General features: G+C 40.2%; 1 protein-coding gene across 9 annotated transcripts in view; it reads right to left on the bottom strand.

Moving 5' to 3' along the window:
* Window positions 1-17,148, bottom strand: part of ARMC3 (armadillo repeat containing 3) — a 105,810-nt gene that overhangs the window by 50,458 nt on the left and 38,204 nt on the right. For all 9 annotated transcript variants that reach the window (XM_049624695.1, XM_049624688.1, XM_049624689.1 and 6 more), the window contains 3 exons: window positions 13,873-14,067; window positions 11,095-11,278; window positions 53-205 (listed from right to left, as the gene is read on the bottom strand). In XM_049624695.1, the coding sequence (XP_049480652.1) occupies window positions 53-205; window positions 11,095-11,278; window positions 13,873-14,067 (532 nt within the window). The remainder of the gene's footprint in view (window positions 1-52; window positions 206-11,094; window positions 11,279-13,872; window positions 14,068-17,148) is intronic.

The following is a 17,148-nucleotide window of genomic DNA, read 5'->3' as shown; positions in this document are numbered from 1 at the left end:
CTACAACTGGGGACCTAAAAATGTTCGAAATGGTTTTTTCTGCTTTGCTTACCCTGGTTATTGAAAAATTCCTTGCTGCCCGTATTCTCACACATTGCCGAGATCGCTTGGGAAGCAGCAATTTTAGTTCCGTCGTTTTCAGAACCCAAAAGGGCTACGAGGCATTTTTCAACCTCTTGTTCGTGAAAAAGTTTTCTATTCTCAGCTTTCATAAACCAAAAGGAAAAAAATTAATCAGGATTTTTGCCGCAAAAAACCATGCAAGGGTAACTACTTCCTCATCTAAAATGTGACAGGAGGTTCCAGCCGTTTCTTAGCCTCAGTCACAAAGCTCTACACTAAATAAAATATTCCCCCACTCGACCTCTAGAACACAGTGACTATGCAAAGTGACTTATGAATATTAAAGCTTAAGTTCCTGTTCCCTTGTATGATATCAGTACTAGGGCAAAGAAAATTCTACCATAAGAAAGAGGCAAGTTTCAGATTTAGCGAAAATTTATTTAACGCCTGTCATGCTGCCTGGCACGGTGCCGTGTTCACACAATGCTGTCTTCTCACTAAGGACAAAAACCCTGTTTGGGGCGCATGGGTGACTCAGTCGGTGAAGCGCCTAATACTAGATTCGGGCTCTGGTCATGATCTCCCAGTTTATGAGTTCGAGCTCGCACGGGGCTCCGTGCTGGCAGGGTGGACCCTGCTTGGGATTCTCTCTCTCCCTCTCTCTGCCCCTCCCCAGCTCTGTCTGTCTCTTTTTCTCAAAGTAAATAAATAAAGGCTTTTTTTTTTAGAAAGGACAAAACCCTGTTTATCTGATGTTTATTTTAAATACAAAACTCAACATTTGAAGAATGCCTAAGACATACAAACTGGCATGCTGGGTACTCAAGAGAAAAGGAGAGAAGTGGAGAAAGTAAAAATGAATAAAAGAGAATGAGCCCAAGTCTTCGGGATTTATAATCTTATATCAAAAAATCATAATCATTTTTGTCTCAAGTTACAATAAATGCTGTTGCAGCAAAAATTACAATAAATATTTAATTGCCAAATTGCCATTGATATAACCTAAACATACATTAGCATGGTTTTTTTTTATTTGAAAACAAATAAAATTGTGACTCTAAGAACATACCATGATATTCACCCCATTATGAAACACTTAATGAAAAATGAACAAAAAGAACATTGAAAATACTTTCAATGTTCTTTTTGTTCCCTACTGTTTTTCTCTTGATTTCCTTTCGTTTTTTTAAATAAATGACAACCTCATTACTATACTAAGCAAGCACTGCATTAAACTAAATTAGAACGTTAAAACCTCATTTTTTTGTTTTGTGTTCTACAGCTATTTTTAAATTTTTATTTTTATTATTTTAATGTTTTTATTTTTAGAGAGAGAGAGACCCCACAAGTGGGGGAGCAGGGCAGAGAGAGAGAGAGAGAGAGAGAGAGAGACGGAATCTTAAGACAGAATCTCCATGCTGTCAGGTCAGAGCCCGACGTGGGGCTTGATCTCACAAACCATGAGATCATGACCTGAGCCAAAATCAAGAGTCACATGATCAACCAACTGAGCCATCCAGGCATCCCGTAAGTTACTCTTTATTAAAGGCATGTACTAGAAAAAAGATATATTAAACCAAACTCAATTTTAATGCCATAAGAGGAATCAGAGACTAGCTTGAAAAGAACCAGCTTACAAATAATTCTTTGCTAATTTGTTTACAGTCCTCCAAAAAGCGTCATCGTAGGTTTGACTTTCCATTAATTACCCTTTGAAGTCAATTTACGTGGTTAAAATAGAAGAACGTGTAAGATATGCTCTTAGGATGTTGATATACGTAAGAGGAGACTATTCTGTTAGAATAAAAAATCTCTGCAAAAACCGCCCTACTAATTTCGATCGTATGTGACTTCTGCACGAGGAACTAATTCATCGTTTACATATATTACAACTAACTTGTGTTTCTAGGAATATTCTCAGAACTTATCATAACTGCTTGTCCACTTTAAAGTTAATAGAGGATCTCTGTCTTCTTTTAACTGTGAGTTTTTTCAAATTGCCCCTTTTTTTGCAGAAGGGGAACCACATTCACATGTCACCACCTTTGCAATCACTTTTGGCCTTTGTTCATTCCAAACACAGCAACCTGGTCACAACTGGCACTGGCTACATCACTAACACTTCTGTTCATTTGTCTTAAACCAATTATGAACCATGTCCTGTAATCCTATCGTTTTAATCCCTTGCTCCTTTCACTTAAACTGAGGATTCAGGCAGGTCATGACTGTTTTACTTTTGTAAATGGTGCGATTAATACTTAAATCTCAAGTATGTGGCTTCTGAAAGGTTTTAAAATATATGTAGTCCTGATTAGTATTCCCTGAATAAAAAAGATCTGAAACTCTTCTAGAGTCTTTGACCTAAAATGCTTAGATTCATAATTAAGATTTCCCTGATAGCTCTAAATTCACTTTACTAAACAGAACACTCTGAGCATAAATTCTACCAGGAAAATCAGCCAGAAGAATTAATTTGTCAAGACTAACTTTGGAGTATGTGGTTGTCGCATTCAAAAACCAGTATATACGCAATTCTTGGAAATATCTTTTTAAAAATAATCTAAATACCACGGGCAATTAGTTTCTCAGCCCTGCTGGGAGTGTTCTCAAAATCCAGCTGCGTTCACCAAACCTCAAAAGTGCTGACTGCAGTGTGGCCATAATAGATTTAAAAGATGAATTAACATATTAACCAAGTACCTTCACTGAATTGCTGCACCGAGAAGTAAAGTATTTATGTTTTAATTATACAGATAATAAAGATGGCAAGGTAATTATGCTACTAATAGAGTAATGTCCTTTAAAGATAACATTTGTGCAGTATCACTAAAATAAAAAGCGTGAGGCTTTGTAACTGGAAATAAATCTGCACGTAATGATGCTTTTCTTCACCCGCGCTCTGGGGAAGTTGCTATGGCGCCACCTTTGCTCCTGCTGAGATGTTAATGTCAGTTCATAAACCTCCTGGCAACGTGGTAATTAACACCTTCCTCCTCCCGGTCCCAGGTCAAAAACTGACTGATCTGGGCTTTCGACTGTGGGGACGCATGTTCAAAAGTACTCAACAAACAAAACTTAAAGAATGTGTATTAAGGGGCGCCGGGTGGCTCAATGGCTTAAGCGTCCGTCCAACTTTGGCTCAGGTTATGATCACACGGTTGTGAGTTCGAGCCCCCCATTGGTCTCTGTGCTGAAGCTCAGAGTTCAGAGCCTGGGGCCTGCTTCGGATTCTGTGTCTCCCTCTCTCTGCCCCTCCCTTGCTCTCTCTCTCTCAAAAATAAATAAACATTAAAAAAAAATTTTGTTAAAGAATATGTATTACGTGTCTGTGTGTTTTTGACGTGCAATGACAATGCATTCCCTAACTTACAAAACATTTTTGATGATGAAAAAGTAAGAAAGAAAGTTTTACGTGAATACTGATGGTTACATTATTCTTAATAACAGGATAAGGAGCAATATTTGTGAAAACCTACTTATAAATGGAGTTTTCTAACTGTGCAAATATATTCTCTCATTCAGTAGGTTGTCTTTTAGTCTTGGCGATTGTTCCCTATGCTGTACAGAAGCTTTTCATTTTGATGTAGTCCCAATAGCTTATTTTTGCGTTTGTTTCCCTTGCCTCGGGAGACATCTAGAAAAATGCGGCTACAGCTGATGTCAGAGAAATTACTGCCTGTGCTCTCTTCTGGGGTTTTCTAACTGTGGAAAATTATTTTGAGACTTCATGATTATTTACTTCCAATACAGAAATATTAGGAGAGAATTTTGTTATTCCTTAGTAAGTTTTTAGTTTTTCATTGTCACTAGTTAATATAAAATAAAGCATCCTAGATCTGGCTGGGTCTGGCAGAGAGAAGTCAAGGCAGGCAACATTTGGTATAAAAAGGGGTAGATAAGAAACACAGGTAGGGCTTGAAAAGAAGGCACAGTATAGAAGGGAGGCAGGGAAGAAGTGGTTATCGTCGATCTGGCCAAGTAAACAGCGTAAGGAAGTAAATAAACAACAAATAGAAGAGATCATCAGGTAAACGATGCGGCTCGGCTGTAGGATTTAGGAGTTGGGAAGTCGATGTCAAATCCTACAACGACTATTTTGGCAGAATGGGAGAAGCTGAAGTCACATGCAGTCGGTCGAGGGATGGAGATGAGATGAAGAGGTGAAGTTATTTAAAATTAACTAGTCTTTCAAAGAAGCCGATTGAGAAGAAAAGGGGGGAAAGAGAGGGCCGTGGGTCAGGGACAAGTCAGGAAGAAACAAATTTCTGTAAACTACTCCTGGTCAATGAACAATTATGGGCTCCTCAGAATGTTCTAAATTTGTATCAGTTTCCTCCTATATAACCACTAGGACCAGGAGAAAATAGCACCCCAGTGTTGTAATGCCACATTAGTGGGAAAGCCTCATCATCATCCAAAACTGGGCTAAAGGACTCCATTGCCGTCTCAGTTGACGGGGTAAATAAGCAAGGGCATCCTGCAGGTCTTGTCTGATTATTGTAACTAGGCCTAGTTGATGAAAAAAAAAAAAAAACCATCAAAACATTAAAAACCACAATTAGGAATGTGTAATAGGTATGGAAGAAAGAGAACAGAGACGGGCTAAAATAATAAATATTCCTGGGGAAAAAAAAAACAGTAAATAAAACAAAAGTAATAACCAAAAGTATAATAGGAAAAAAGTTTCCTAAGTTAGAAAACAAAAAACAAATCCCAAACCACGATTCAGTAGATGACAAGACTTTTCTGTTTCAGGCAGAGAGAGGGGGTGGGTATGTATCAGACACATTTTGAAAAAGTTTTTTTTAACTTATAGGATAAGGGATTCAGCACAAATACAAAAAGAAAATATTTTCTATAAAGAAGAATGGAAATCAGACTGCCCTTAGACTCAGACGCTACAAAAAAAAGGTTCGTAGAAAATTGGAGACAATGCTGTGATGTAACAGTTCCAGACCCAGCCAAACTGTCCTATGTGCTTTTTTCCTAAATAAAATCTTAAGAATGGGCATGTTTTATCATGAGAAATTTACAATGTACATTGAAGTGGATTCAATATGTAAATAACGATAAGTGTGGAAAAAATTGAGTGTATAACGGCAAAATGATCCATAAAAAAGAGAATTATATAGATTTTTTAAAATGTATTTATGTATTCATTTTTTACAGAAAGAATGCATGGGGGAGAGAGGCAGAGGGAGAGAGAAAGAGAGAGAGAGAAAGAGAGAGAGAATCTCAAGCAGGCTCCACACTCAGCCTGGTGCGGAACTCGATCCCACAACCCGATCGCGACCTGAGCTGAAATCAAGAGTCAGATGCTCAACTCACTGAGCCACCCAGGTGCCCCCAAATTACATAGATTTTTTAGAGAGGAGAATCTATAACCCCCCTATGAAATTTACAAACATCAGGAAAGGGAAGAGTTATGGAAGCAAAAAAGTTAAATGTCTTCAATAACTATAGCCACTCTATCTTTAAAAAAGTCATTTAAAATTTCCTTTCATCTATATAACAAAAAAAGGAAGAAAGCAAAGAAGACAACATAGAAAAATGAAAAGCCGAAAACAGCAAACACGGTCAGGAAGAAGGTGAAACAAATACAATAGTTGTAGAAATAAACCTAACGATGGTTCATCCCCTTGCCTCTGGATCTAGCGAGTGATGGTTTCACAATATTGCTAATCTGTGGGGACCTCGCTATCCCTTGTTTGTTCCCTTAACCCTGACTGTACTTCTGAAAGTAGTCCCTTCATGTGTCTCTTTATTTAACTCATCTGGAGTTTAAAGAGCTGGTAATACACCTTTTTGTCTAGTCAACAAGCATCTATTCCCTTATTTTATTCATTGTTTACCTTTATCTTCTAGAACAGTGCCTTGCATATAGCAGGCATACAATAAATATTTGCTAAGTAGTAGGCAAAGAGATCCATAGATCATATACTAGGCCTCGGTGACAATGCAATATTATTTTCAAAGCAAAACTTGCATTTTTTAAACTACAAATCAAAAAAATGTTAGAATTTAAAATGGAAGACTTTGAACTCTGGGTCCTGCTGGAGAAATGGGATCTGGGGCTCACTGTAGGTCTTTCACTCAAGGGTTGGCCCAGTTTGCTGATATGGTCAAAAGGCTGATTAAAATCCTTGCTTCAATAGCACTGCTAGGAATTTACCCAAGGGATACAGGAGTACTGATGCATAGGGGCACTTGTACCCCAATGTTTAGAGCAGCACTCTCAACAATAGCCAAATTATGGAAAGAGCCTAAATGTCCATCAACTGATGAATGGATAAAGAAATTGTGGTTTATATACACAATGGAATACTACGTGGCAATGAGAAAGAATGAAATATGGCCTTTTGTAGCAACGTGGATGGAACTGGAGAGTGTGATGCTAAGTGATGTAAGCCATACAGAGAAAGACAGATACCATATGGTTTCACTCTTATGTGGATCCTGAGAAACTTAACAGAAACCCATGGGGGAGGGGAAGGAAAAAAAAAAAAAAAAGAGGTTAGAGTGGGAGAGAGCCAAAGCATAAGAGACTGTTAAAAACTGGGAACAAACTGAGGGTTGATGGGGGGTGGGAGGGAGGGGAGGGTGGGTGATGGGTATTGAGGAGGGCACCTTTTGGGATGAGCACTGGGTGTTATATGGAAACCAATTTGACAATAAATTTCATATATTGAAAAAATAAAATTAAATTAAAAAAAGAAAAAAAAAAGGTTTTGCACCCATAAAAAAAAAAATCCTTGCTTCATAAAACTGAAATTGAAAATAATCCTACGATAACCAAATCTTTATATTACATAAAATGATGGTGCATGTTTCTAAAATGCTGTTCGTAATATACATCACCCCACTTCAAAGAGGATATCATGAATAAGAGAAAATCCAGAAAAAGTAAGAGAATGATCACAGGATAGCATAAGGACATGATGTATGGGGAAAGGCTAACTGAAGATTCTTCCGTCTGGAAAAATAATGGTTAAAGGAAACATGAAAAAAAATCACAAATGGCATAGATGAAATCAATACAGATTTAGTCATTTGATTCTAAAATAGTGAGGAGACACAATTTGGAACTGGGATGTAGTCATTTTAGAACTAACATAAGGAAGTAGATTCATAAAACATTAAGCGCCAGATGGGATTTAAAGACTATCTGGTTGAGTTTCTTTGTATTACAAATAAAGAATGGATTTCACCAAATGGTGCTAGGAAAACTGGATTTCCACACGCAAGAGAATGAAGTTGGACCCTACCACACCATACACAAAAACAACTCAAAAATGGATCAAAGACCTAAACATAAGAGATAAAACTATAAAATTCTTACAAGAAAACATAGGGGAAATTTTTCATGACATTGGATTTATTAATGATTTTTTGGAAATAACACCAACGGCATAGGAAACGAAAGAAAAACGAGATAAATTGGACTCCACCAGAATTAAAAACAGTGCATCAAGGGACACAATCAATAGTATGAAAAGGCAACCCACGGAATGGGAGAACATGTTTGCAAACCATACATCTGATAAGGAGTTAATATCCCGAATATAGAAAGAACTCCTACAACTCAATAACAACCTGGTTTAAAAAAAAAAAAATGGGCAAAGGATTTAAATAAGCCTTTCTCCAAAGAAAATAAGCACATGGAAAAAAAAAAGCTCAACGTCACTGATCATTAGAGAAATACAAACTAAAACACAGTGAGACACCACTTCACACAAATGAGTATGGCTACTGACTAACTAACTAACCAAATAAATTAAAAAAACAGCAGGTATGGGTGAGAATGTGGAGAATTGGAATGCTTGTGCCCTGTTGGCGGGCGTGTACAATGGGTGCAGCTGCTGTGGAAAACAGTACGCAGTTCCTCAACATATTTAACACAGAATTACCATATGATCCAGCAATTCCAGTCATGAGTATATACCCGAAATAACTGGAAAGCGGGGACTTGAAAAGCTATTTGTATATGTATGTTCATAGCGGCATCATTCACAATAGCCAAACAGTAGAAGAAACCCAAGTGTCCATTAACAGATGAACAGGTCAACAAAATGTGATGTATACATACAGAATACTATGTAGCCTTAAAAGGGAAGGAAGTTCTTTTTTTTTTTTTTTTTTGAATTTTTTTTTTTTTTTACATTTATTCATTTTTGAGAGACAGAGCACAAGCAGGGGAGGGGCAGAGAGAGAGGGAGGCACAGAATCCGAAGCGGGTTCCAGGCTCCCAGCGGTCAGCACAGAGCCCGACGCGGGGCTCGAGACTCACAAACCACGAGATCATGACCTGAGCTGAAGTCCGATGCACAACCGACTGAGCCACCCAGGCGCCCCAAAGGGGAAGGAAGCTCTGATGCATGCTGGGACATGGAGGAACCTGAGATGGGTCACGCCAAGTGAAATAAGCCAGTCACCAAAGGACTAGTATTTTACAGTTCCACTTGTATCAGTACTTAGAATAGTCAAAATCACAGAAACAGAAAGGGTGGTGGTTGGTGGGGACCACAGGGGGGGAGAAGTGGGGAGTTCTTGCTTCATGGGTACAAGCTGTCTGTTCTGCAAGACGAAAAGAGCTCGGGAGATGGACGGTGGAGACGGCGGCCCAACAGCGTGAATGTACTTAATACCGCTGAGCTTAAAAATGGTTAAGACGCTAAATTTAACATTATGTATATCTTGCTACCATTTTTTTTTTTTAAAGACTAGAACTCATTTCCTTTCCTTTAATCAACACCAGCTTCTCTTCTTGAGTTCCCCATTTCTGTGAATGGCACCATTCTACTCCCAGCTGTCCTAGCCAGAAACCTGGTCTTGTCCTTGACATCACCTTCTTCCTCCTCCAACCCATGTGGTCACTCATCGAACACTTATGGACCGACCCTCCCGATGTGCCAAGCACTGTCATGGGGGTTCTCCTTGCAAATGTCTGTTTCAGGAAACTTTCACCTTCCACCTAGATGCCACAGTAGTCCTCTTCCTGGTCTTTCTGGGTCCGGTCCAGCACACTTCGAATCTCTCCCCCACTTTGCAGCAAGAGAGCTCTTTCTCTTAAAAGTGAGCATCTGCAATGGTCCCTCACCTTTCTAAGCCACTTCAATGGCTCTTTGTTGCCATCAAAATAAGGTCCAAAGTCCTTACTTGGCTTCTATCGCGCATTAGCATCTGGCTCCTCATTACTTCCACAGCCATCACTTTCAATTTTCTGCTGCATTCTATTCACTAGCCGTTCTGAAAACTTTCAGTTCTAGAATTTACCATGCTCTGTCCCTCCTCTGGCCTTTATACCCTGTTCCTTCTCCTTAGAGCACTGGTGATCCTTCCCCATCCCATCAGGACCTTCTTTGCCCAGACAATTTCTATTATTTACTTTATGTCGTGGCTGGTAAATTACTTATGTCGGGAAAACCTATCTGATCCAACCTGACTTTAGGTGGCCCTCCCAGGTGATCCTGTCCTTCCACCATCAAGCACAGTGTGATCACCTGCTTCCTTGCCCCTTCTGGGTTTATTGACCCAAAGTGGGGGGGGGGGCTCAATAAATAATTAGTAAATGAATTAGTAAATAGGTCCAGAGAGGCTGTGGTTCATTCATAGTTACAACTTAGGTCATTGCACTGCAGGTAGCGGGACCAGTGGTAAAACTAGACCACCGGGGACTCTCCACCCAGGGCTCTTCCCACTGCTGTCATAAATTCATGAAACTCACTATCCCAAGAGGGGCTGTGCCCGGCTTTAAATGGTCCAACCACACAAAAGAGAAGTCGCAAAAATTTTGGCTTTGATATCGTCTGTCTCTTGCCATCGTCCTCTCTTTTGGTCTCAGACAGCTAAGAAGACCTGGGATAGCTGGAAAACAGAACTGACCAGGCACAATAAGGTCTAAGTTCCATTTGATAGAACACCGAGCCAAGCAACTTTTGCCAACATTAAAAACCTTGATTTTACAACCTGTCTAGATTTGGCATTCATAACGCAACTCACAAGTCCCCTCTATATTAACTCCGTACTGGACGGTGACATTCGGCTTACTGCTGTGAAACTCTGCCTTGAAGAACTCAGTATGGATTGAAAAGGAAGTGGGTCCCATAATATACACATAGGCATATATATGTACAGATGTGGGTGTCTATGTTTAGAAACAAATCATTTAAACTAGTCAAAACTGTCATCATTTAGAAGAGGAGTGATGTGGAAGGAGGAAAATAAAATCACATCTTTTATTAAATAAAATACTCCAAATATACATAAATTAAAACTATAATTTCATCTTCAGTGCTTGTGATGTAATTAATCTCTCATATTTTACAGATTTATGCCAACATAGCTTGCCACTGAAATGAAAATTGTATTATGTATACAGTGTGAGCATATTATTTTTCCCAGCCATATCACATGGCTATATCACTGCCTGTCTCCAGCTGAAGTTGAAATTACTGTACAGATATAATTCCGAACGTGGGTATATTGAAACAACGTTTTTCAGGATCACAAGCAAGGCATGGATGCTGTAAAATTTCAGAATCAAGGGGAAATAAAGGCTTAACTTAGGAATGAATTGCTTTAAAAAAAAGATTCATAATTAAATCATATTGAGTTAATTATGTCCCTGACAAAGCAATTTCTACTTTTACTAATTGGCATTGAGATGAATCTTGACCTTAAATAGTAAGCACTATTCTCCAACGTTCATTTAAAAGCCGACAAATACTGGGGTGCCCGGTTGGCTCAGTTGGTTAGGCGTCCCACTCTTGACTTCGGCTCAGGTCATGATCTCATAGTTCATGAGATCAAGCCCCGCATCGGCACAGAGCCTCCTTGGGATTCTTTCTCTCCCTGTCTCTCTGCCTCTCCCCCACACGTGCACGCACGCACACGCTCTCCCTCTCTCTCACAAGAAATAAACTTTAAAAATTAATTAAAAGCAGACAAATACTCTAGTGCTTGTTAGTACTAATCAAAGCCAAGAATACAAGAGGAAGCATGTGTGCTTAGTTTATATAAAATGAGACATACGATCATAAGCTGCTTTAGTAATTGCTTTTGCTGCATTCTTCTGAATATCAGGAATTGTAGAATTTTCTGCAAAGGACAGGAGCTTCTTAAGACCCCCGGTCTGCTGAATCAGCACCAAAGTATCCATATCTTCAAGGCAATTGGCTATCACGGAAAGCGCTTCTATATGAAGGTCATTCAATTCCTAATAATAAAAGCGAATACAACTTCAGAAGGTCAGTCAGAACATAACCTCATTAACGCTGCTGTGACAGATGCCCAAGGAAGCAGTTCTGTTTAGTTATCATAACATCACTCTCCCTCACAGTTTGCCCCGTCTCTTCTTGCTCCCCCTGCTCCAAAACGTTTCACAGATACAGGATCATTTTTTCACAGATAAAGACGCTTGCAGCAATACTAGCCCAGTGGAGTTGCTCATACAACCTCGTACCGCCAAACATTTTAAAATCCGAAGAAAATATTCTTTGAAAAAGCAGACAGGAGCTGAAGGAAAGCATATTCCCTAAAATCTCCAGCCGGTCGAGGGAAGTGTTGTAAGTCTGTGACTTCTTGCCTCCACTATCATGGGCTCCAACACAGCAATGCTTCTGGTCAGGGAGCTCTCTTCACAGCAAACCAAGGGTGACAGTGGGTCCATGCCCATATCCCACCATCCCGAAGCAGCTGGCTCAACAGAGTGGCCTTTTGAAGACAGTTACGGTGCCAGTGAAGTGGGTGGCGATACCTGGCAGGGCCGGGGCACGGTTCTCCACTTTATACATGTTCTGAGTCAGTGGCCAATATACGGTGCTGGATCTCCCATAGCCAGTGATGGTGGGTCGAGGAATCAGGGGGTGGAAACGGGTGTCGTAGCATTGTTACCCCCTAGTGGCCCATTTGCCATATCTTTGCTTGCTCTCTCCCAGAACTCATGCTCTGTTGGCCTAGAGGTCTTAGTTCCAAAGGAGAGAACGCTTCCGCCAAGAGGCACGACAATGATTCCACTGGACTAGAAGTTAAAACTTCCCCCAGCCACTTCGGCCTCCCCATGCCTCCACATAAGCAGGCAATGAAGGAAGTTACCGGGCTGCTAGGGTGGCTGATCCCAACTACCAAGGGGAAACTGGACTGCTACTCCACACCAGAGTGTATCCGGAATACAGGAAGAAGAGTATATCTGGGATACAGGAAGTCCTTCGGGTATCTCTTAGTATTACCATGCTCCGTGAATAAGGTTGAAAGAAAACTACAATAACCTAATCCAAGCAGGCCTCCTGAATGGCCCAGACCCTCAGGTATGAAGATACAGATCACCCCACCGGGTGAAGAACCACATCCGGTTGAAGTGCTTGCTGAAGGAAAAGGAAATGTGGAATGGGTAGTGGAGGAAGATAGTTATCCATACCAACTACCACCATGTGGCCACTTGTAGACAAGAGGGTTGTAACCGCCATGAGTATTTCTTCCTTATTTTGCTATGAGTGTGTGTGTGTGCGCGTGTGTGTGTGTGTGTGTGTCTGTGAAATAGTGTGGGTATTTTTTCCCTCTCTTATCCCCTCAGGCAACATAAGATGTATTGACTTTACAAGTTAGTAGTTATTCTTAATTTTACTTCATAGTATTTAAGTTACAGGATATCAAGGAGAAGACTAAATATCCCCCAAGGACATTGCATCCTCTTCTGGGGAAAGGGTTAGTATATTCTGGTTGTACACAGGATAGTTACATCATGCTAGGCATGCAAGGACCTTGCTATTGCCTTGATTTTGAGATTAAGTAGGATTTAAGGAGATATGTATGGATGCCAAATTGACTCGTGATGATTAATTTTCATGTTTTAACTTGGCTAGGCCACGGTATCCAGATATTTGGTTAAACATTATTCTAGATGTTTCCATGAAGGTATTTCTCTAGATGAACATACTATATAAATCAGTAGACTAAGTAATGCAGATGATTCTCCCCAATGGGGAGTAAATAACCCTTCCTGCTTTATCCTAGAGAAAACTATGGCTGATAAAGCCTAAAAGACTAATTCTAGGTATTTCAGGAAATCATGAAGAAGATCCTAAACAAGAATTTAAAAATCTTAAATTTCTAAACCAGAAGAATAAAATTATTCTATTTTTTTAATTTTAATTCATTTAGAGAGCAAGTAGGGGAGGGGCAGAGAGAGAAGGAGACAGAATCCCCAGCAGGCTCTGCACTGTCAGCATGGAGCCTGATGCAGGTCTTGAACTCACAAACCATGAGATCCTGACCTGAGCTGAAGCCAAGAGTCAGACGCTTAACCAATGAGCCACCCAGGTGCCCCTCAAAAAAAGTCTTTTTTTTTTTTTTTAACAGTTTGGCTGCTTCTTTTTTTTTTTTAATTTTTTTTTTAACGTTTATTTATTTTTGAGACAGAGAGAGACAGAGCATGAACAGGGGAGGGGCAGAGAGAGAGGGAGACACAGAATCTGAAACAGGCTCCAGGCTCTGAGCGGTCAGCACAGAGCCCGACGCGGGGCTCAAACTCACGGACTGTGAGATCATGACCTGAGCCGAAGTCGGACGCTTAACCGACCGAGCCACCCAGGCGCCCCAAAAAAGTCTTTTGTAATGGCCTCTATCATTAATCTGATTTAACCATGCTGATAAACAATGTAGCAATAAACAAATTAATTAATCCATTTTACTGAACACTATGCTTAAATATAATAAAATTTTATTTTAAAAAGCATTCTACATTCGGATTTTATAGCAACATGTAGGAGAGATACATTTCCTCATAGAAAGTTGAATGAAAGTTTCAAATACCTTAGTTTCTAGGATTTTAATAAGGTGGTCCACTCCTTGATTGTCTCTCAGCGTTGTTCGTGCCTCCTTATCATTTGTAATAATACCTAAGGTTTTGAGAGCCAACAACTGAATAACTGGATATTCTGACTTCAAGAGATCTAATATAGGGGGGATTGCATTTAGTTCTTGAAGTGCCGCTCGACACTGAAAATCCTGCCATGAGATACAAATGATCAAATAAGTAAAATTTAAAGCAAAATATAGTCAGTCACAAGAATGGAGAACCTCTATGGTCTAACAAAGGACATTGTAAGTTTTAAATTTCCCATCTTTTATTCCAGATTCCCTTCCAAAGTCACTCACACAGTAAGAAAAACTCTCCATCGACAACACCTAAATATTCATTTTAACTATGCAGACATTGTCAATAACAGGAAGTAGATGTGATCTATGATTTTTGCAGTACCTATTGTTTCTTTATTATCCAGCAAAGTCCTTTCGTTACTAACAGCACTACAGTAAATCTGCGCATAATCAAATTCTTTTCACACTCTATACCCTGTTTCAAATAGTATTTGATAAAATGAAATGATGCCATCAATTCCTTATTATCTTCATCCAAATGGATTATTTATGAAATGCTTACATGCACACAGTGCTGCTGGCAGGCCCTGTGCACGCAAATTTATACCAGGTTGAGTTCAGACACATGACCTTTATACAAGACGTTTATAATATCAAGGGGTCGTTAGAGTCTAGGTGAGTTGCTCTGCCCTGTGTGTCTGCAATTCTGTGTATGTGAGTGGTGGGGAGAGGGCTAGTTGGGGTGAGCAGTGGAGAAAACCAAGCAAAAAGTCATGAAAAGCGCCCAAACTCTGACTACTAATCATGACACTTAAAATCAAAATATCATAAATGTCAAATAGTATTAAGGTGGAAAAGGTCCCATTAACAGCTTAGCTTTTCTCTATCCATCCTTCAGTGCATGCTTCCTACAGGCATAAAAACTGTAGAAAGTTGTTTGCTGTGGGTTGAATTGTGTCCCCCCAAAATATATGTTGAACTCCTAACCCTCGGTATCTCAAAACATGACCTTATGTAGAAACAGGGCCAGTAGAGATGTTATTAGTTAAGATAATGTCATAGTGGAGCAGGGTGGGTACTTAATGGTGTCCTTAGAGGACTGGGGTCTTTAAAAGAAGAGGAAGCATGGGGTGCCCTGGTGGCTCAGTTGGTTGAGTGTCCGACGTTGGCTCAGGTCATGATCTCAGTTTGTGAGTTCGAGCCCCGCGTTGGGGCTCAGAGCCTGCAGCCTGCTTCGGATTCTGTGTCTCCCTCTCTCTCTGCCCCTCCCCTGCTCACTCTCTGTCTCACTCTCTCTCAAAAAGAAATAAACATTTAAAAAAAATTTTTTTTTAATAAATAAGAGGAGGCACAACAGAGGGAGAGATTGCAATGATGGCAGCTGTACATCAATGACCGCCAGGGATTGACGGCCACCACCAGAAGCTAGGAAGAGGCCGGGAGGATGCTTCCCAGAGCGGCCGTGGGGGCAGGGCCCTGCTGACACCTCAAGGTCGGACCTCCAGCCTCCAGCACTGAGAGAAATTCCTGTTGTTTTAAGCCACCGTGTCTGGGGTAGTTTGTTACGGCGGGCGGAGGAAATTAACATGCTGTTATTCACCAGTACTTCTGTTGTGAAGAATAGTGAAGGCAAGTCTTTTCATTTCTCTTTGATTAAAAAACTATAGGGAAGTAAGAGCTACGAGGAGTCTTGGGATGAAAGATACTAACCCACTGACTGCGTTATTTAGGCCTGTGGGATAAGAGAAGGGGGACAGTGGAGCAGGGAGGAGCCAGGGTAGAGGCCAGTGAGTGCCCAGCCTGGGGCAATGACTTCTGAGGCCGGGAATGCTCTTGCCGCCTTCAGGCATAGCCCATTTGTCTCTCTTTCTATATAATTTGTCTCGATACTCCACCTCTCGGTGAACTCTCCTTTACCTTCACTTCACTATCTCTTCCTTTTATATTCTACTGCTAGCTCTTTCAAATGGCATTTTGGTATTTTCAGTTGATCTAAGCAAAGCTAATCAAATGTGTGGGCAAATTGTTCAGGAACCTGAGCAGCAAAAGAAACAGAGAAGGCTGTTCAAAGTGTCAGGAAGCTGACCTGCTGTGGGGGGGCGGTGCCTTGAGGGGCTGCGGGAGGGGTGGGGACACAGGACAGCACAGGTAGAAGAGGCCAAGGCAGGCTGTTTCTTTCCATAACAAAGGAAAAACAGTTCGGTGACAAAGCACCTTGCAATTATGGACAATGAGCTCTGTTCAGCATACTCAACTCATTGGGTCTTCACCAATAAATAAGTCTAATCCAAAAATCTTGGTACACTGAATACGGCATGCATTGCATCCAATGTGCTTAGATCACCAAGGTTAGGTCAATAAGTCTGCATGGGTGAAACCTCGTTCAATGTATTAGATTCCACGTTTCAAGAAGAAATACATTTATCTACTTTCATCCTGCCTTAATTTGCAAGCCATTCTATTCTTTGAAAATTTACATACACTTCTAAAATGCCCTTTCATAGACCTGTACTCTGAAAACGATGAAACATTGAAGGAAATTGAAGACAACACAAAGAAATGGAAAGATATTCCATGCGCATGTATTAGAAGAACAAATACTGTTAAAATGCCTATACTACCCAAAGCAATCTCTACATTTAATGCAATCCTTATCAAAATGCCAACAACATTCTAGAACAGACAATCCTAAAATTTGTATGGAACCACATAAGACCCCAAATAGCCAAAGCAATCTTGTAAAAGAAAAACAAGATGGGAGGAACCACCACTCCAGGCTTCAACGTATATACAAAGCTGTAGTAATCGAATAGGATGGTAACTGACACAAAAGTAGACACCCAGATCAATGGAACAGCATAGAAAACCCAGAAATAAACCCACAATTATATGGTCAATTCATCTTTGGCAAAGGATGCAAAAACATCCAAGGGGAGAGAGAGTCTTTTCAATAAATGATGTTGGGAAAACTGGACAGTAACATGCAAAATAATGAAACTGGGCCACGTTCTTACACCATACACAAAAATAAACTCAAAATGGATTAAGGACCTAAATGTGAGACAGGAAACCATAAAAATCTCTGAATAGAGCACAGGCAATTATTTCTCTGACACTGGCCATAGCAACACCTTTCCAGATATGGCTCCTGAGGCAAGGGAAACAAAAGCAAAAATAAACTATTGAGACCACATCAAAATAAAAAGTTTA

The sequence above is a fragment of the Panthera uncia genome, chromosome B4 (assembly GCF_023721935.1).
Source record: "Panthera uncia isolate 11264 chromosome B4, Puncia_PCG_1.0, whole genome shotgun sequence".
In the NCBI taxonomy this organism is placed as follows: domain Eukaryota; kingdom Metazoa; phylum Chordata; class Mammalia; order Carnivora; family Felidae; genus Panthera; species Panthera uncia.
This window is presented reverse-complemented; position numbering and strand designations above follow the sequence as displayed.